This window comes from Capsicum annuum, chromosome 6 (assembly GCF_002878395.1).
Source record: "Capsicum annuum cultivar UCD-10X-F1 chromosome 6, UCD10Xv1.1, whole genome shotgun sequence".
In the NCBI taxonomy this organism is placed as follows: Eukaryota; Viridiplantae; Streptophyta; class Magnoliopsida; order Solanales; family Solanaceae; genus Capsicum; species Capsicum annuum.
This window is the reverse complement of record NC_061116.1, coordinates 219,961,548-219,983,209: the sequence shown is the minus strand read 5'-3', so window position 1 is coordinate 219,983,209 and position 21,662 is coordinate 219,961,548. Positions and strand designations below refer to the sequence as shown.

Here is a 21,662-nt window from a genome sequence, read left to right as displayed (position 1 = left end):
AATTCCACATCAGATGTACTCACTAATTATAGCAATTAATAATGCCCACTAATTACATCATACGAGTAGTATAAGTATAGTAATTAATATGCTTACTAATTACTACATCACATTAAATACATTGACAAATGACATGGTATACAGATTTTGTATTTTAACCTACAAGAATAATTCTCATTGTCCTGACATTTTTTCCTTTACGAGATTTAAGTTACTATAAATTTGATCAATATTGACATGAGAAATGTAATTTAATTATTTTTTTAATCATACTGACATAAGAAAAAATATAATTTATAGTCTCTTGCGTATTGTCTTTTAATAACAAAATTTTACTTTTAAAATATATAGTTGATTTGATCCAATTTAGCTTTAAGAATTATTCAAATTGACTCTTCCAAAGTGAAACAAAAATACTACTACTACTATATAAATTGAGTCAGGGAGTAGTTATTGCTATTATTTATTAATAATAATTTTTTCAGATAAGTTAATATTGAAGGGAAAAGAATATTCAATTGTAAGTTGTGATTATGAAAGAAAGCAAGCTTCCTTGTGTTCTTCCTCAAAAGTTTGATGAATCAGATTCCTTAATGATAAGTTGTTGTTTAAGATGATAAAGTTCAAACTATAAGCAAAGCCATATCTTGTTGCTTGCCAATAAGGTAGGAGTATAATACAACGAACTCTTATAGCCTCATAAATAGGGCCTCGCGAGTGTTAGGGTTCGAAATCGAGAGGGCGTCATGTTTTATCTAATATTTTGCGAATCATAGAGACGATGATTTTGATGACACAAAACTGATTAAAAAATATAATATTATTTATCTTTTGGCCAATTGACTTACGTATAAAATTGAATATTGAATATTAAAAAGTATAAAAACTAATGAGATCTAAAATATTACTATATTGTTGATGATATTGCGTTATGACTTGAAGAGAGATAGAGTTACAAAATCCTTCCTCTAAGAAAGAAAAACCTAATTGGAAAAAGATCTTCTTCAAGATTTTTTTTTTCAAAAAGTAATTTTAATTATGGTATAATATCAGGTAAAGTAGTCAAATCTTAACAAACCTCTCTTTGGTCTTAATTTTCTGACAAATTAATCTTGATTTTTTTCTTTACATAATCTGCATATATTACGCCTGCTTACCATGACTAAAAGTGATATGGAATAAAAATTAGAGTTTTATGCGTTAAAAATAAAAGTATGTGGTGATATTATTGGAGCCTCATATTATAAGTGGATAGGTTGAAAGTGGAGCCTTGTGCATAAGTTAAAAGTAGAGATCATGCATTAAAAGTATAAATGCATGAGTTGAAAGAAGTCCAAAAATAAAAGTTAGCAAGACATAAAAATTGGAGCCCATGCTTAAAGCAAGTATGGGTTAAAATTGATTTTGATCTTTGAGATAGATTAACAGCAGGACTGTTGAAAATTTGGTTGAAACTTTTTGTCTACATGTAGTATTTTTACTTTTTTGATTTGACAAAAACTTCATTATCGTGAGTTGGTTCCAACTTTGATCTCAACATGTCCAGAACCATCGGACCATTGAACTTTACTCTGATACCACTTGTTGGGTTCGAAATTGAGAGGGCATCATGCGAAAGCTAATATTTTGCGAACCAATAATTCAAATGACACAAAACTAACTAAAAAGTAAAATATTATTTGTGTTTTGACCAATTGGCCAACATATAAAATTGAATATTAAAATGTATAAAAACTAATGAGATATAAAATCTCTCCCTAAATAAAAGTATTTAAGAAACTACATTGTGAGTGATATTGTGTTATGACTTGAGAAAAGAGATTTATGTATAGAGCTACAAAACTCTTTCTTAAATAAGAAGAAATCTAATAGGAAAGACACATTTTTCAACAAGAAAACCTTTTCCCAAAAAGTAATTCTAATTATGGTAAAATATCATGTAAAGAGTGGTGCGTAAACAAAAACAAACTATGAGCTTGAGGAGAGTGATGCATATACAATCTTACTCCTATGTAAGGCGTATATAATCTTACTTACAAGGGTGGATCTACAGTAGACTCGGGAAGTTTTCGAAAACTGCCTAACTTTTTTTAAAATTCTATATTTTCTATTTAGAATACTGTTAACGTTTGATAATATATTGATAGGAATCCATAGCAAAGATGACGGATGGTCAAGCGATTGTGAAGGAGCCAGAAAAATTCCTTAGGCCACTGCGATCAGGGGTCACATCTTTGTGGCAATATCATGTTTTATCCTTTTTTTCCCTTTATTTCTTTACCTTATTTAGAAATCCACAAGTTTAAAATCCTATATTCGCCTCTATTTACTCCTATCTTATGAGGTTAGAGAGACCGTTTCTGAGAGATATTTTCGATTCGGGTAGAATGTATCAAAAACATTGTGAAAGGAATACCGATAGTAAAAGTAGGGAGCTTTATTATTTATATGTTCAAGTTGTTGGATAATAATAGTATATGAAGTAAAGAATCTAGCTTTAGCTTAAGATGCATGAATATACTATTCTTTATAAACTCTTCCTGACCAATGAGGGATATATGATTTTGAGGTAACCACTAATTTCTTCCAATGGAAGTTTGATACCAAAATTTGCAAATATCATCTTTTCAAATACTTGCAAATGTCATCACATCACTCATTAAGGAGATTTAAACTAACCATTCTAGCTAAGTAGATACTCCCTACATCCCATTTTACTCGTTTCAATTTGATGTATTACATATTGATTAAGAAAAACAATTAATAACATAACTACTTTATCGTAGTACCCCTATTAAATAATATTTACATTTTAATTTGGAGAAAAAATAAGTAATACTAAGGGTAAAAAAGGAAAAAAAAAATTCTTGCCTTAATTAATGAAAAATGACAAGTAAAATGAGAAATCAAATTAGAAAATTTGAGATGAGTAAAATGAGACGAAGGAAGTATTTGTTATCAGATTTAAATTGGTTGACTTGTTTGGCTTAAATGAACTGTCTATTGAAAACATCCTCTTTTATCTTTATAACATAGAAATAAGACTACATACACTTTATCATTCATAGACCACAAATTTCATGTTCAGTGTTAGAAACATTAAGTATTTTAATTGACATAATGTTTTTCACTCGAAAATTTTTAGTAACGTTTTATTTTCAACAAGTAAAACTAAAATCAAAATACACTCAATATCTAGTTCAGTCGACCACTTATACTTGTTGCCCATATAAAATATACATGGTTTAATTGGTTTTCATTTTAGAAAACATTATTCTTTCGTATTACCTCTCTGTAATATCACCTCATTATAACAATATTTCTTTATAGCATCCTGATTTTTTTCGAAATCGATTTTTTATGTTATATTTTACTTCTCTATAACGACTTTACTTATCAACTATACCAAAATATATTTTCACTTTAAGCATATTAAGAGAAAAAAAATTATATTTTACCTTTTAACATTGATTACTTATTCCTCATATCATTTTCTAAGATCTAGAACTATATGCCAACTAAATAAGAATATTCTAATATAAATACTCATATTAATCATTGTATCTTAAAGAGGCGTGCAAAGTTAAAAGTGAACATGAATGAAGGAATTAATAATTATGAGACGATAATTATTCTTGATAGTAATAAACATAGAAACATCTTAAGTGAAAAGCCTATGAATATACCCGATATTGTGATTGCCTAGATTAACTCTCTTTTTATTTGTTAAAGAGAGGTTCTTAATATATACGTATATCATTTACACATAGTTTGTTAAGGGGCTTATATGAAAAAAATGTGATCAAAGAATGTGGTCCACAGGAAGTTCATACTAGTATAAATTCTTTTCAAACACAAATATTGGCTATGAGGACTTTGATTTGTTTACCAAAGCAGATGAAGTAACACAAAAGGCCAATGCCAAAGAAGCCATGCCCTTTTAAGGAATGTTCACACATCTTTATGATACTAAGTATTTGCTTTATACCAATATGGGTTGTGGTGCAACGGATGGGTCTTAATCAGAGGTCGAGGGTTCGATCCTGGACATGGAGAAAACTCTGTTGGGAGTGCTACCGATGCAAATTCGGATTAGTCGGGTTCCAATGCGGGTACCGGACACCGGATGAAAAAAAAAAGTATTTGCTTTATATCCTATATAAAGTTCCTCCAGTATGTCAGTACTAAACATGGTCCCAGCTGCTTTAATTTAATAATTTCGTACTTCTTACTTTACTTGGATAAAAGAAAAAGAAAGAAATTCAGTTAGGCACTGTATTTTTCCCCCCTTTTCTGGTTACCTTTTGTTTTTTGTCCTTTTGCAAGTTCTTTTTTTGGCTTTTAACTGAAACTTATTCGAAGAGTCTAATTAATGCCTGCAAATGTATTCAAGAGCAACAAACTACTATTCGAATATTTTGGATAATTTAACAGAAGGCTAAAAAAGCTAAGCCCCAACAGTTGAAAAATTGGTGAAATAACATATTCACAACTATGTTATTGTCTTCACGAGGATTCCAAATAGAAGGTTTTACTGAGTACAGGAATGAAAAAAGGGGAAAGATGCGAATATATACTTTCAGCAAACCAATTGTTTACATATATTTAGTATAAAACAGTATCCATTGTACATATTTGTAAGCCCAAAAAGTTGAGGCCCTCATTTTGGCAATAAGCCCAAACTGGTTGATGCCTAGATTTTCTTTCATTTCAAATAGACTGGTTCACTCATCAAGTAAAGCAAGTATATATTCGTATTCATGTCCATAATAACAACGCCAAGTTTTCAAATACCATTTTCAGTTTTTTTCCCCAAATACTACCTTTCTCCAAATTTCACAATTTTGTCCAAACGCCTACTAAATATGATTATACTGTTATTGGTCCTAAGCCGGGGGGGTCTATCGGAAACAGTCTCTCTACTTCTCTTGAGGTAGTGGTATGATCTGCGTACACTCTACCCTCCCCAGACCCCACTAGGTGAGAATACACTGGGTATGTTGTTGTTGTTGCCTACTAAATATGATTGGCAGATTCACAAATTTTAGAAAATGTAATCCACTAACTGTGCCTTCTACAGGAAAAGGAACAAGTCTTTTGATATTTCGAGGTGAGGTTACAAAAATTGAAGCTATGACAGGTAGATGTTTGGTATGTCTTATAGTCCAAAGACAAATTGCCAGAAGAGCCTTGATGTCATCTATGCTAATGCTAATTCTTTCAGAAGAAATCTAAGGCGCTACCAATCTTCCACCATCATCGCCGATTTAGTAAATTTGAGTAGCGCACAGCTTTCAACCGGTTGCATATTTGCAGTTCAGTCGGTCAGTTCTGCTGGAAAGATCTTCATCTGCATCAAATCTGATCTTCTTTGGTGCAACCTGAATTGAACCCACCTGCAAATGACATGAACATGTAATCTCTTGACAAGTGAGGCGTAATTTCCAGTTTGACATAATAACTGTTTCAAAGCCCTCGCTGCAAGTCATTTGTCACTTCCATAATTCTAGTTCTTTCTAATATTTAGGAAGTAATTACCATTCTTGTGCCATCTAAATAATTAGTCAAACTCTACTCAAATATTGTTCAACAGTATAACACTAGCCAAGCACACACTATCCCATTACTAATATCTAGTGCAAATTATAGTTAATTGACGGTTATATTGACCAAATAGAAGGGTTTCAGGATTCCAACCAGCAACTTGCTATGTTGCTCGAACTCTTCAAAAATGTCGATGGGTGCGCGTCGGATCCTCTAAAAGTAGTGTAGTTTTGGTGAATCCGACACGGGTGCGGCATCAAAAGTGAAGAGTCCGCGCAACTTAGGTAACTTGCAGCAATAAGATTGTATTTACAGCACCAGAGAGTTGAGACTGAGAATAAAGAAAGCCATATATGTCTTACAATTTCTGGGCACTCATAGTCAATTCCAGCTGCTTCAATCCTCTTTCGCCTCCTCTTGTCGCGTTTTAATATTCCTTCAACCAACTTCTTGTGATCATCCAGTGTTCTTTCCTGGATGATTAGCACTCAACAAGTTTAAGTTTGAAAGGTCTAACCAGAGTTCAAAATACTAAACTATGTACCACATTTAGCACAACACAAAAACAAAAATGTTATATCCCACTGAACCTTACCTTGTCCTGACGCTTCCTTTCAATTTTGACCCAATCCAAGGGTTTGTACCAGCGGTTCACACCTTTCCACCTATGTAAAAATCGAAGTTATTAATCATCATCAGATAAAGAGATCCAAATTTCGATATGCACCTCCATGCTAAGAAAGTATTATAAACCTAAAATTTTCAACTTCACACTCCTTGTAAAGTTAAAATTAATCAAGAGAATGATGTGCTTCTAAATATATCTTTTGCTCCCTCACAATGAGATTATGTCGCCAGCAATCATTAGATCACGAAACCAAATAACTTGTGCATCTCAAATTCAATGCTGAACTCAGTTTATAACTCATAATGTAGGGAAAAGACTTAAGAATAGTATCAGACTTAATGTTTTGTGTCGTAGGCAGTATGAAACTCATAAAGCAGAAAGGCACACTCAAGATCACTCTGACAGGTAGACATCACATAGTGCACTCAACCAGGGTAAAAAAAGGGCAGCCCGGTGCACTAAAGCTACCGCTACGCGCGGTGTACGGGGAAGGGCCTCACCACAAGGGTGTATCGTACGTAACCTTACCTTGCATTTCTACCAGGGGCTGTTTCCCATGGGTTCAGACCTCCTGGTCACATGGCAGCAACTTTACTAGTTACTCCAAGGCTCCCCTTCACTCAACCAGGGTACAACATTCAAAAATCACAGTAACACTATTCTGGAGGTGGGACATGTTTGGCTAGTCTTTCACACTCTCGGCTTCCCAAGATTAAAAAAAAAATCACCGCCCACCCAAACCTAAGCTTCGCCCTTTCCTCCCACTCAATGGAGTTACTGCCCTAATGGGGATCTTTAACACTAAGCATTTGTAAACAACTTTTAAGCAGATAACTTTCAATCAATTCCACTAGTACTTCAAATTTGCAGGTCAATATATTGTTTAATCTAGCACAAATAAATGATCTGGTCTTTGATTAGTTGTTGCTCCAATTTGTAGTTACGGAAGACTAACAAAGTGCTGATCAAGCTCCGACCATCTACAACAACTAGCTCCAGACCACTGAACCCCATCCACCCAAACACCCCCTAAAAAACAACCAAACAGAAGAAAGAGGAGATGAAATAAACCAAAGAAATATACAATATCTTCACACTTGGACATAAAATAACAAAAGAACCATTCTCTCCATCAAATTGGAAGAGAGAGAGAGAGAGAGAGAGAGAGAGAGAGAGAGAGAGAGAGAGATCCTTACAGTCTTGGATGTACATGTTCTGGAGAAATAAGCTGAACTTGCAGTAAGTGCTCCAACAAGAGATAGTTATGCATAGTATCCGCAACAACTTTTGCAACCTGCACTAACCCAAAATAGACAACCAGAAAACGGAAAGATAATGATCAGACAGATTTTCTAAGCACATTTATGACACTACAAAACCAGTAGGACAAGAACTACCTCAGGAGACTCAAATTCTATGAAGCCAAAATGCTTTGATTTTCCTGTCTGTTAAGGAAAAGAAAGTAGGATAAGTTTCAGTGAAAAATTAGAAAAATCACCCAAAAGGAAAATAATAGTAAATCAGCAGATTAACATATTATATGTAGCTTAAAGGAGTGCATTGCAAGCCCACTAGGAAAGAACAACAGATGTGTCAATGGACTAAGAAATGAATTGAGTAGTTTGAAAAATGAAATTGAAGTGGATACCAATGAATCACCATACTCCACTACACAATTATAGCCTATAGTTTCATTTCTTTTCTAAATGAAAAATACTTCATAATGCTTAGAAACAGATGTTATAATCAAGGTATTTCCAGGCAGATGTTAGCTTTACCGATCAGACTTCTATGTTTCTTAAGGATGTAGTTTCTGTCAATACACTCACGAATGAGATACTAAGACAAGGTGTACAGAGAAATTAGGGTGGAGCAGAGAATTGCTAGCCGAGGGAATAGAAAGAAGAAGAAAAAAAGAACCCGGATGTCCAGCACGATTATGTTAAGGGTTCCATGATAGTGGGAAAGTCTATTCCCCAGACTGAGAGAAGCATTAAGACAGTTAAAGAGCAAACATAAAAGAAATCTCTAACCAAACAGTTGGACAATTAACTAATAATAATTCTCTTGGAAAATTAACCTTTTTATTCCTTGCAATTCGAAGCCTCTTGACTGTACCAAATTGCTTAAAGAAACCTGAAGACCACATTTAGAGTATATCACACAATTACTCAACTTCATATTAGTATATACATAAGATGAAAGATATCAAGTATCTAAATAGGCTCATTCTCAAATAAATCAAATGAGATAAATGCAAACCTTCCATTTCATTCTCATAAAATCCATGTGGGATTCTCCCGATATACAACACCGTTGCTTTATTTTCCCTCACTTCAGTCTTTGGAAGCTTCTGTGCTGGCCCACCTTCCAATGGCTATTTATTTAATGGACAAAAATAAGTAATATACAGCACACCAATTCCCATGGTGAATTTTAGAGAAATGGTCCTAATGAAGACCAGTGTGCACTCAAAAGTATCACAGACCAAGCAACAACAACAACAACATACCCATATAATCCCACAAAGTGGGGTCAGGGGAGGGTATAGTGTATGCAAAATCTTGTCTCTACTTCAGAGATAGAGAGGTTGTTTCTTACAGACCCTCGACTCACGGGAAAAAGTATCCTTAACCAAGACCGAACATAAATTGTAAGTTAGCTAAAATCTTTACCAGACCATTGCCTACCCAAAGCATCACAAACCAAACATCAAACTATAGCTTTTGGCTTTCCTTTGTTCCTTCACTACCATTGAGACATAAGTTTAAATGTATTTACCAATCAAGTTGCAGAATTAAGGGAGTACATATAGTAGAAAATACCAATAAACGAGACAATTGCTTCCTGCAGTGATTTTGAGCATTGAATGTTAAAAAGGTAAAACAACATAAATCTAGGTAGTAAGCTCACCACTAAATATATGTACACAAATTTGAGGTAATTTCTTTCTTCTTTTTTTTCAGAAAAAAAGAAGTTTTGGTGCAGGGAACTACAAGGTGTTAAATCAAACTATCCCCAACAAGGTGAAAGTTCACGTAGTCAATCAACTGAGCTACTAAAATTACCCGAATTATTTCATTTCAGTTTTCATTATATACTGGAACTGCACGAACAAATAACGTACCAGAAATTCACGGGCTTCATCTCTAGAAGCAGAAAAATCGCTTGCCGCCTTCTTCAATTTCTTCGTTATTGCTTTCTTCTTTGCTTTAACACCCATCTCTCTGTTTACATTAAATGATACTACACCGTCAAACACTTTGCGCAGAGGAAAAAAAAATAGAAAACACAGTAAATAAAATTGAAATCGTGAAGAGAATTGATTGAGCTATAAGACTTACACTAAGCCGCTGAATTTGCCGGAGCTGCGGAGGGCGAGAGAGGCAAAATTTAGTAGATATGTGGTATCTTAAACCCTAAACCCTGTGTTCGGATCCTCTCGTTTTCTCTTTTCGAGTCGAACCACCCGCCCGGGATCTTACAGGGTCAATTGTTCTGCCTATATTGGTATTTAGGCCCCTAAGGTTTGGAAAGTAGTAGATCAATACCTATAGTATCTATTATTGCCCTAAACATGTTTAGAAGATTTGTCTTTTAAGCACTTGAAATAATTCAATAGTTGAAGTCATTGGGAAATTATGCAATCAGATTTAACCTAAAGTTATTACTTTACGATAATAATATACTCAGTGTAATTCTACAAATAAGATTTAAGACGGATAGAATGTACATAAAAAGAAAAATTGCATTTGTAGAAAAAAAATCGATAAAATCCTCGACGCTTTATGCATTATCAAAACAAACTAAAGGGCAAAAATAAGTAACATAGTAAAGTGGCAAGAAACACTGTTAATAAAACAATAGGTAACAATATAAATTGATCAAGCAAAAGATACTATGCAAGTATAAAATAGTAGTATAATACTACTGTTCAGAAGAGAATGAGAAGAGATCGGGATACTAGCTCGATGACTCTCCTGCATAAACGTGTTACAACAACGCGTCTACTTATTAACCTTTCTGTTATAGTACTTGATTTTCAAGTCATCTTATTTAAGATCATGTTATCCATAAGTTAAAAGTATGTCATGTCCAGTCGAAACCCCCTTTCTGCTTGGTTTTCTTTGCCTACCTCTAATACTTCTCCTAACACCCATTATAGTCTATGCCTCACCCCCGTCTTACTAGTACATCAACACACTTCACATGTTTGAATCATCTAAATATATTGTTTTAATTAAGAAAAAGTAATTCTATTTAACTCCTTTTATTTGGACATAGTATAGTAACTAACGATTAATATTACAACAATTATCAGTGTAACTGTAATCTCATCACAAGTGGAGTCTGAGGAAGATGACGTGTAAATATCCTTACCCTTATAAAACATATGAAAAATCAAGTATGTAAAACAAATACATAATGAAGGAGATGTTGAAAACAATCAAGAAGGGAACATAGCAACATCAAGTCCTCAGCTAATACAATATTAAAATTGTGATATATTTGAACCATCTTAATCTCATCTTCTTCATATTATCCACTACAGAGGCCACATCCACCTTGTCCCTGATATTTGATTCTCATCTTATTTGTAAAGTGTAAAGCTGCATTTTGAAGAAAGGAATTTTAACAAACTTCTACGAGATTTGAAAATACAAAGTAAAAACCGATCAATTAATCAAAATTGTTATTCTATAATCAAAATATATCCCAAATTTCTGCACTAATAGTATATAAAGTTTTGAAAAAGAAGAGATATAGTATTAGTATGTATAGCTGGAATAATAGGTATATTATATGTATTCACACACTGCTAGTCCATGTATAGCATGTATACATAGTATGTATATTTGTATGTATGTAACCTCCATTTATTTGAGATACATAATATATGCTAGTGTACCTATAATGTGTATCATTATGTATATAATATATTTTCTCAGTATTTCCAGAATATGAATGAACAAATCTAAACAATGTTTTAGTAATACTTCTGGCCATAAATCTTAATGACTTAATGCTAAAAATGCTAAAATATCACCTTACACATTAGATCTGTTATATATATATATATATTTGCTGGTGTGTGTCATTGTGAATTGTTATTTGTGTCTGTGTGAACTTCTCCATCTTAAAATATCTTATCAACCATAATATATTCTTAAACAGAATAACAGTACACTTACATAGATAAATCTAACGTTAATATCTTTTTTCTCCAAATAAGAAAAATAATGATCCGCGAGTATTTCTCAAATGCATATAGGGAAAATAATCAATTAAAGGAACATGGAAAGTTTTGAAAGTCAGTAAGCACAATCAAATTAAATTCTTAAATAGATAAAATACAAAGCGTGACATCATCATCAAGAGTGGAAAGTTTTTTTAAAATTATTTTTATATGCTATTCGAAATTTTCTGACCCGACTAATCTAGTGCGATGTTGCAAATAGAGTCGTTAATATGTGATACAAGAATAATCATGAATATGGTGCGCGTTGGTCCCGAGATTTGGTGTGTACAATTGAAGTGTAGAAGAGGCCCAAAACACACCAAAATCAGCCCATAACTTATACTTGATGGGCAGCCCACTCTTTGAAGGCCCTTTTGGTCATTTTAACTTATATCTTGTAATAGTTATATAAAGAACAATGTAGGGTTTTATTTACTAAGTTTATTGATGGTGTTGTAAGTCTTAAGACATTGGAAAAACACAAGTCCTCTCTTCTCTTTGGAGGCAAAACCGAAATTAGGATACAACAATAGGGTGGATTCTCTTTTGTTGTTGTTTGCTTGGAAACATTGATGCTTGGGAGGTGGATTCCGATCTTGTGTCTTTGTAAGAGATAGGTTTATTGTTGTGTGTAGTGTTAAGGGTCCAAGATTGTCCATTCTTGGGTTCTTAAGATTATACCTTGGTCTATCATCTATCCTTTTACCTTCTTGTAATCTTGTTTATTGTTTGTGTTGTAATCTTGTGTTCTTGTTGTTATTGTTAAATCCGAATCTTGTGTCTTCTTTTTTTATCATCTTGTGTCCATCTTGTTCTTGTTGTTGTTGCTGTTTTGGTGTTAAAATACACCTTGTATCTTGTAATCCTTGTGTTGTTATTGTTGGCCGAAAGTTGCTCTCAAAGGGGTCCTCGGGTTCTAGTTGATTTGTGGACTGTTTTGAGTAGTTTTTGAGCCTTCCGAAGTAGCCCGTTGGGCCGACCCGACCCTGCCTATACTTAGATGGAGTTGGGCTTCAGTTTTTGCAGCTCATTTAAGAACAGAGTTTTTTAGCCCGACCCGTATAATCCCGTGGCCCATGGGGCTTTAGCAATGTGGGTTGGACTAACCCGTGGACCGGTCCGTAAGTCAAATACATGCAACTATTTAGATTGCTTATTAGTTGGTTTGAAGGATATCATGTCAAAAGTTCTTTAATTTCGCTATTAGGAGTATTTTTTGGAGTGTTGGAGACTTGATTAACAAGTATTAACACCATGTAATATTGTCTAGTAATATTTATATTTATCAACATTCTAAAATTAAATTATAAAACATTATTTTTTTAAAAGTGGGTTGATCCGTAGGGCTCGCAGCCCACGAAGTAATGATGTAGGCTTGGTGTTTTTTGCCCCATCATTTTGATGGGCTAACCCGGCCTGACCCGTCAAACTCAAAACCCATGTGGGTTAGTCCAGATGTGTTGGGGCGACCCGTATTGATAGCTCTGTGTTGCATGGAGTATTTTCAAATATATAGCGAAGACCTAACTAAAAGTACAAAACTCCTATTTACTTCACTACTACTAATTATTATATTATAGAAAGTCAAAAGGCAACCACCAGAGTTGGCATAGTAGTTCAGCGCTATGTCCATTAAGCAAGAGGTCGGGGGTTCGATCCTCGTCTCTGGCGAATGGTGCAAATTCTGTGGCCAGTTTCCTACTGCAAAATGCGCTGATCGAGGAACGGAGGATTAGTCTCACGGCTGCCAGCTGTGGGGATACCTTGGGAAATAAAAAAAAGAGTTAATATATAAAAATGACCCTAAACTTGACACCAAATTATAACTTTGACCATAAACTTTGACAGTGTACAAACATAACCTTTAACTATTCAAAACTGCACAAATATGACCTCCAATCCTACATGGCAAAACGCGTGTTCAACACGCAAAATTGGGCGCGTCCAACTTAAAATCTAAGGGCATAATACATAAATATGACCTTAAACTTTGACAGTGCACAAATATGACCTTTAACTATTCAAAATTGCACAAATATGACCTTTAAATGACTCTTCACTATTATTTTTTTATTATTTTCGGCTCAAAGATGGAAATGACATCTAATTTCTTTTGTCATTGCGGAAAAAGAGCAATATTGAAGATTTATTAATTAGGCGGGTCAGCCTCATATGAAAAAATCGAGCGGGTATATATATATATTATAAAGCAGGGGATGAATTTAAGTTATATAATATATCTAAATATTATTTATTTAAATATTAAATTAAAGATGAAACTATACTAATAATAATAAAATTATAGTTTTAATAAAACGTTATTAAATTGATGTTATTAAGGATAGTAGTAGTAGTATATTAAATTAACGTTATCAAATTAACGTAATTAAAATGTTATTAAAACATTATTAAATTAACGAGGGGTGGACCTACGTGGTTGCCATGGGGTTCACTCGAACCCTCTCGGTTAAAAAATTACGTTGTATATATATAAGATAGAAAATGCATATTTATGTACGCATATTAATGTTGAACCACATGAAACAAGGCACTTAGATAGCTCAGTGGTGTTATTTGCTCTTCTTGGGCGCTTCCTTCAGCCTACTGTGCGGGTTCGACCCCTGCTAGTGGCTATTTTTTTTAATTAAAAAAAACTAGGTGTTGCTATAGAAATAAATAAAATAATAATAATAATAATAATAATAATAATAATAATTTTTTTAAAAAAAAATTAAAAAAAAAAGTTAGGTGTTGCTATTTTCAACATAATTTAATTTATGAAAAATAAACTTCAACCACAAATAAAAATATGAAGAAACAACAATTTTATTAATAAACGACGTGGGTACAAATCTGTTCCTCCCTTGATTCTTCTCTCGATTTTCTGCGTAATTCGAGGGTCGTTAGTGGCGTATTTCTCGAACATAGGATGATCTCTTTATGAATATCCCATGATTTTGTGGGATATTGGAGACCCCAATTTTTTTACGAATACCCATCAGTTTATGGGATATTCCAGATATCTGTTTCAGAGAATATGTTATCCTTTAAATAGGCGGAATTTAGGGTTTAGGTAGAGTAGCCATCAAGCTAGATTTAGGGTAAAGTAGCCCCAAAAAATTCTAACCAAAATTAAACTCTTTTTGTAGAGTCCACAAAATTTTAATGTCTACAAATGCCCCCTGCTTCAAGGCTTGTCGGAGTGTAGACTTGATGAAACTCAAAGACGAGTCTTGAAGTACTGCTTCGATCTTTACGATTTCGCAGTTACAGATTTGCATATTTGATTTACGAGAGAAGAGATGAAGGGCAGATTTGGTTCCACCGGGTGTGCCAATTTGTTTGCAACATAATTTAAATTCATGGAAAATAAATTTTAACCACAAACAAAATATGAAGAAATAAGAATTTTTTATTGATAAACGATTGTGGTTACAAATCTGTTCCTCTCTTGATTCTCCTCTCTTAATTTTCTCCGTAATTCGAGGGTCGTTAGTGGCTTAATCTCGAATATAGGATGATCTTTTTATGAATATCCCATGATTTTTTGTGGAATATTGGAGATCCTAATCTTTTTACGAATATCCATCAGCTTATGGGATATTCAAGATCCCTGTTTCAGAGAATATGTTATCCTTTAAATAAGCGGAATTTAGGGTTTAGGTAGAGTAGTCATTAAGCTAGATTCAGGGTAAAGTAGCCCCAAAGAATTCTAACCAAAATTGAACTCTTTTTGTAGAGTTCATAAAATTTCAATGTCTATTGCCCATACCATATGTCCCAAAAGATTTGAAATAATGATGAAATTATTTTACAGTCAGGGCATAGATCTACCACACGTGCAACTGTCAATTATGAAGTCAAAAGTTTTAATTCTTAAGGCTTTCAAATTGAAGTTGCACGTCCAAACTAGGTCGTGAGACAAAGGCGTAAAGCCAATGAGCAACAATTTTAGAAGATAAAAGCCAGAGTTTAATATGGCGACATCAATGCATCAAAATAAGTAAGTAATTCTTAGGGTTGGAATTCAAAGGAAATATTAAAATAAATGTGTAATATAAAGAAAAAGAGTTTTCATTGTGACTAATAGATCCGACTACTCAATAAAAAAAGGGTAAAAGAAAGCAACAAGAAGGTTTGAAGGAAGACATATCCTAATAATTGATTAAATCTTGTAAAGCAACCTCTAAGACTTGTTTCTTTTTCTCCACGACCTCTGAGGCTTTTGTTGTTGCAAGGGAGGCATTAGAACACTTGGAAAACTCTTCTTCAGCAGCTAAAACTTTGGATTCCATCTCTGCAACTTCTTGCTTGGCAGCATCTCGGCGAGCTTTCAACTTCTTCACCTCCTTTCTTGCCTTCTTAAGAGATTTGCAAGCGGCAGAAACTTCTTCAGATTTCTCATCCCTCTCCCTCAGTACAAGCTCAAGATGTTCGTTGGCTTTTAAATATGGCTCTGACTCTTTAATTGTTGTGGTCTTATCAACAAGAGTAGATCATGCTTGGTCATAGGAAGTTGACATCCCAAAGAAAGACCCTAATAAATACTGCAAGGGGGAAATATCTGCCCCCATTCCACTCATGTCATTAAGTATGACTTCGACGTTATCTTGGATAGAAGAAGCATGATTCGGAGTAAGGCCTGCAAGTTTGGTACGGATACTAGCCCAAGCCTTCATGATAAGCTCCCTTTTAAGCTCTAAAATGACTTTTTTGCCATAAAAAACAGACATGGTTACTGCTGGTTGCCTGAAAAAGTTTGACTCCGCATTTGCTTTGACTTTACCACAAGAGTTAGAAGTAACCTCTTTGGATGACAAAAGTAACTCCCTTGAGTCTGGACCTTCTTCGGACTCGCTACTATCTTGTGGCTTACTTTGATGAGGATCTTCCAAAATTTGGACATTGTTTGGCTGCGCTTACAAAGAAAAAACATAATATGAGGGTTATATAAAGGCAATGCATATACTGTGAAATGGTAGAAGAGTTAGGTCATTACCTTCTCGATAGCTGGCAAAGTCTTGGATGAACTAGCAAGAATCTCCACATGGGTATTAGAATCACTTTGCTTCACCAAAGATGGTTTTACCTTCTTCCAACAATGATCTCCGTGACTACTATTGCTCTCATCTTGAAAGGTTCATTTATTGAAAGCCGATTGAGCCAGGGTAGGCAAATCCTCTTTCTGAGTTTCTGTATGTGGAGGTCCCTTGACTTTGCATGAAATTACTGCCTTAGCTTTCAAAACTAAAGGCTTAGCCACATTTGGGACCCCCTCACCATGTTCTTGAGGAGTGTCAATAATCAGACCTACAACATTCACCAAAGATTGTAGATTAACTTCGAGAAAGTTCACATAAACTTTATCCCACCAAGATTTATATGGCGTGGATAAATATCTTCGCACATTGGGTGTGGCTTTAGGGAAAGTCGCTTTTGACATAGAGCTATGCAATACACAAATTTGATGAAATTTAAGTCCTTCATCTAATGAAGCACTGCGAATATAATCTTCCAAAACTTCGGGAAGGCCTTGATAAAATCCAAACTAACAGATAAATCGGTATGGACTGTATGGCTCAAGTATGAATGAAGCTTATCTCTGACTCGTCACCCTTATCATCATCCACAAAATGACAAGGAGTGGCCTGACTCGGCATAGTGGAAGCCCAAGTAATAGTGTCACCTTGATGGATGTGTTTTCTAGCAAACTCTCCATCAAAATACCTTGCCCCACCCTCGCCGCAATATGTCGTCATCAATGGAATAGATGGTCCATTAGAAAATGGAAAATGTGTCTTAAAATAGTAAGCAATCCAACCATACACATAATGGATAGGAAATAATACTTTGAGCTACTCAAGTTTTGAAGATTTGTAGACTCTATTAAGACCATTATAAATGCTCGATAGGACTGGAACGACAAGACTGAAAGTTTGCTTATCTGCCATCATAGCTTCAATTCTAAAAGTTCCCGGATGAATAAAAAATCTGTCCCTAGAGGAAAATACAAAGGTGCACAACAAACATGATAGGAACGCTGCCAAATACGTATCGGTTCTGTGTTCATACTTCACTCCAAGTTTAGAAAACGTGGCATCATCTGCACTTGACCACTTCGCGGCATTTGGAATGGTACCAATTGGGTTATGGATTTGACTTCAAGCGAGCAAATTTTTTCTCCTTCCTCGGTGGGGCTGACTCGTATCTTAATATCCTTTTGCAGCAAAATTTTATCCATTTGCTTAAAGAAACTCTCGAATTTGAAGCCTCTCTTTCTTGAAGATGTTGAAAAGCTATAAACAAGGATTCACAAGAACGAGGGATAAATTTCTCATTCTTTTCATCAACACCTGTAAGCTCCTTTGCTTCGGGCACCACTTCTTCATAAGGAAGGCCTCCGATAGGCAGACCTCCAATTTTGTACAAGTACCAAAGTGATATGGATAGCTCTCCAACTGAAGTAATCAATGTGTTGGTATTTGGACACCAAGCCTCAAATAATGCCTGTAGTATGTTCGAGTTTCGATCATAGGTAAACAGTGAATCATAAACAACATCATATATTTTTGTTGCCTTCAAGGTTTGTGCACTTCTAGCCAATATATCCTCGGTCCATTCCCAATATCCTTGAGTATGACAATATTCACCGGTTATCTCCATGGCATCCCCCCAGCGTACTTCTCTTTTAAGTACCCGACGTCCTAAGCAAGGAAGGGTACTCGCAATATTCAATTGACGTTGGTTGGGAGTACGAAGAAGCCATACTCTAACCAATCGATTAGCACCAATGTCATGTTCTGAAGTCTAATCCGACATATGGAGAGAATTTTCCAAGGATGGCCATGGATCTGCATACTTGCCTACCATTGGAGTTTCAGTCAATAGCCTGGTTAAAACGGTACCGTCATCGGCTTCAATTAGAAGATGCTTGCTTTTAGAGGATGAAGATGTGTAGTCTCTACAGCGAACTATCTCTGCAAGCTACATAAATAAAAAAAATCTCGATTAGACACGAAGTCAAGATTCAAAATATATATATATATATATATACCGGTAAAGAAAAAGCCAAAGAAAAAAAATGATAAATTACCTATTATCAAAATAATATTGAATAACTAATATTATCAAATTATGTTATTATATGATTTATTTTATCAACATAAATATGGTAAATTTCAAAATTGGTTATGATATGAAGTTATGAATATCATATATTTTCATAATCTTATGGGATATGCCCTGAGGGTTGGTTATTCATGCCTAGAATTCTTCGTAAAGAGTTCATATGCAATGGGTAAAAGTAATGGTCTTCGGTTGACAAAGACGATGATGAAAGCTGGACTCTAGTGACTAGACGTAGATGCAGGAAGATGAATCTGCGGAAGGAGACGCACGAGCAGCTAACCGAAAGGAGAGTGGTGAAGAAACTAAGGAAACAGAAGTTAGTTGAACTTCCAAAAAAGACAAGGGTGACGGAGCTTCACCATCAGAAACCTCGGCGTCTGGTGACTTTAGAGGAATTCTTACCGAGTTGGTTCCTCAACAAGACTGCCCAAGTCAACCTTGAGGCATCTTATTTTAATACCGCCAAAGAGGGGTCAAAGGGTGAGAATCTACCCATGGAAGTTCTTTCATCTTTAAAAAGTTAACTGAAACTCTTGGCGAAGATGCACATGTGTGTGATACAAAAATCACATTCACAAATAACAATCTTATGCTTGGTGAGACCCTACATAATCATCCCTTATACATGGTAGGTCAAATTCTAGGAAAGAAGATTAATAGAATCTTGATAGATGAAGAATCTGAAGTCAATATCCTGACTATCTGTACGATGAAGGAGCTAGGCATCGCTACTAGTGGACTGGATGAAATTCGTATAATGATCCAAGGCTTCAACCAAGGGAGTCAAAGGGCCATGGGATGTATCAAGTTGGGGATTAGTATGGATGATTTTCAATCAAATCCATTGATGCATGTGATCGATGCCAAAACTTCATACAATGTATTGCTTGGTAGGCCTTGGGTGTACAGGAACAAAATTATCTCGTCCTCTTACTATCAATGCTTGAAGTACCTCAAAAACGGTGTGGAAAGAATGATAGTCACCGATGACAAGCCATTCACTGAAGCTGAGTCACATTTGTCGATGCAAAATTCTACTTAAAGAATCATATTATAGATGAGAAAAGGATTGAAGATGTCACCAAGACCAAATGTGACGATCTTGCATCTAAGAAGGTTGCGGTGACTATCAAAAAATTCACCAACAGGAAGCCCTTCTTCACTTCGAATAAATAAAGCGTTGCTCCTACGAAAAAGAAGGTAGCTCCTGTTCTTCGCTACGTGCCAAAGGTAAAGAAAGACGAAGAACACTCACCTGATGCCCAAAATAATGTGCTAAAAGGGCTAACTTTACCTATCAGAAAGATTGATGCAATAAATCCATCCTCAAGGCCACTTGGGGAATCTGTGGCTCAAAATCCACCACCAGATATGGCACTCCCTATGAAGTGTACAAAAGAGGGCTTTGATCTGAATGCATACAAGCTATTTGTAAAGGCTGGATACAATCCTAATGAGCTATCAAGGTTGGGCAAACTTTCGTCGGAAGGTAACACCAGGAAAGCACGTGAAGTGCTAAGATACGCGCAGCCACCTCCAATTCGCATCTCCATAAGAAGGGCCGTTAGTAATTACATCACCATGGAAGAAGAATCCACTGCCGCTAATAGATGACCCTCCGTATTTGATCGACATAGAGAATCAACCGCAAGAATTTCTGTGTTCAAAAGGTTGGTCCTATAAATAAGAAGAAAAACAACAAGCGTCAAAGAAGTCGTCAAAGAAAGATGCAACACTCTTCATTTAAAATCCAGAAGGATTTCCAAAGTTTGATTCCTTCTAGAATAAAACGACAGACAGAACTGGTAGTTTCATGCAATGAGGTGTTAAAAGGGAAGGCGCATACTGTGGTTTATACCAAGCAACACGAAGAAGATGAAGAGAGTGTTGGCTTCTCATACCATGTTATGACCCATAACGAGAAAAACATCTTGTCTCAAATAAAGGTTGATGAAGAGATAGAAAATGCCTTTTGTTGTTCTAATATATCCGTCAATGACGATGATCCTCAAGAGGATGAAGATGCTGGAGATGCTCCGACACAACTTAAAGAAGGAGTAAAGACCATAATAGATCCCTTAAAGGAAGTTAATCTTAGAACCGATGAAGAACCAAGACCAACTTACCTGAGTGCGTTTCTAGAAGTAGGGGAGGAAATTGCTTATATAGATATACTCAAAGAATATATGGATGTCTTCGCCTGGAGCTATAAGGAAATGCCTGACTTAGATCCAAAAGCAGCGATCCGTCAATTGGCAGTCAAGAATGGTGCCCGTTCTGTTAAGCAAGCCCAAAGACGCTTTAGGCCGGAGTTGGTTCCACTGATCGAAAATGAAGTTAACAAACTTATTGAAGCTGGCTTTGTTCGTGAAGTCAAATATCCCTTATGGATTTCAAGTATTGTTCCTGTACGGAAGGAGAATGGCCAAATTCAAGTTTGTGTCGACTTTTAAGATATCAACAACGCATGCCCTAAGGATGATTTTACAATCCCCATACCAGAGTTAATGATTAATGCCACCACTGGTTATGAGGCAATGTCCTTTATGGATGGTTCATCCGGTTACAATCAAATCCGTATGGCGATGCCAAGCTTCTTCATCGTACGATAGGCAAGATATTGACTCCAGATCCTTCATCTATCAAGATTCTATTGATCTTCTTTTCTAGAATTTGACCCACCATGTATAAGGGACGATTATGTAGGGTCTCACCAAGCAGAAGATCGTTATTTGTGAATGTGATTTTTGTATCACACACATGTGCCTCTTCGCCAAGAGTTCCAGTCAACCTTTCAGAAGATGAAAGAACTTCCATGGGTAGATTCTCACCCTTTGCCCCCCTTTTTAGTGGTATTCAAACAAGACGCCTCAAGGTTGACTTGGGCAATCTTGTTGAGAAACCAACTCGATAAGAATTCCTCTAAAGTCACCGGACGCTGAGGTTTCTGATGGTGAAGCTCCGTCACCCTTGTCTTTTTTGAAAGTTCAAGTTACGAAGATGAGAAATAAAGAAGTAGCATCGGTGAAAGTACTTTGGATAAATCAACAAAGGGAAGAGATTACATAGGAAGCGAAGGAAGCAATGAAATCGAAATACCCTTATTTGTTCAAAGGTAAAAAA

The 21,662-nt window shown here is 35.2% G+C and overlaps 1 protein-coding gene across 2 annotated transcripts; it reads right to left on the bottom strand.

Moving 5' to 3' along the window:
* Window positions 1–5,042: 5,042 nt before the first annotated feature.
* Window positions 5,043–9,692, bottom strand: LOC107875624 (MKI67 FHA domain-interacting nucleolar phosphoprotein-like). 2 transcript variants are annotated; one of them, XM_016722408.2, is made up of 9 exons: window positions 9,517–9,692; window positions 9,300–9,399; window positions 8,435–8,549; window positions 8,253–8,308; window positions 7,570–7,617; window positions 7,369–7,466; window positions 6,140–6,209; window positions 5,907–6,017; window positions 5,043–5,396 (listed from the first exon to the last, which is right to left on the bottom strand). In XM_016722408.2, exons 2-9 carry the CDS (start codon window positions 9,393–9,395, stop codon window positions 5,295–5,297), a joined length of 696 nt encoding a protein of 231 aa, XP_016577894.2. In that variant the 5' UTR covers window positions 9,396–9,399; window positions 9,517–9,692; the 3' UTR covers window positions 5,043–5,294. The 2 variants fall into 2 exon arrangements, with proteins under 2 accessions (XP_016577894.2, XP_016577895.2); XM_016722409.2 differs by having other exon boundaries at window positions 9,513–9,638.
* Window positions 9,693–21,662: the final 11,970 nt, after the last annotated feature.

Bases quoted from the DNA above. Each gene is read 5' to 3' on its own strand.
- LOC107875624 (XM_016722408.2), bottom strand. From the start codon at position 9,395: ATGGGTGTTAAAGCAAAGAAGAAAGCAATAACGAAGAAATTGAAGAAG. The intron at 8,550-9,299 runs GTACGTTATTTG...TTAAATAAATAG, and splicing joins ATGAAGCCCGTGAATTTCTG to CCATTGGAAGGTGGGCCAGC. The intron at 6,210-7,368 runs GTAAGGATCTCT...ATTTTTACATAG, and splicing joins GAACATGTACATCCAAGACT to GTGGAAAGGTGTGAACCGCT.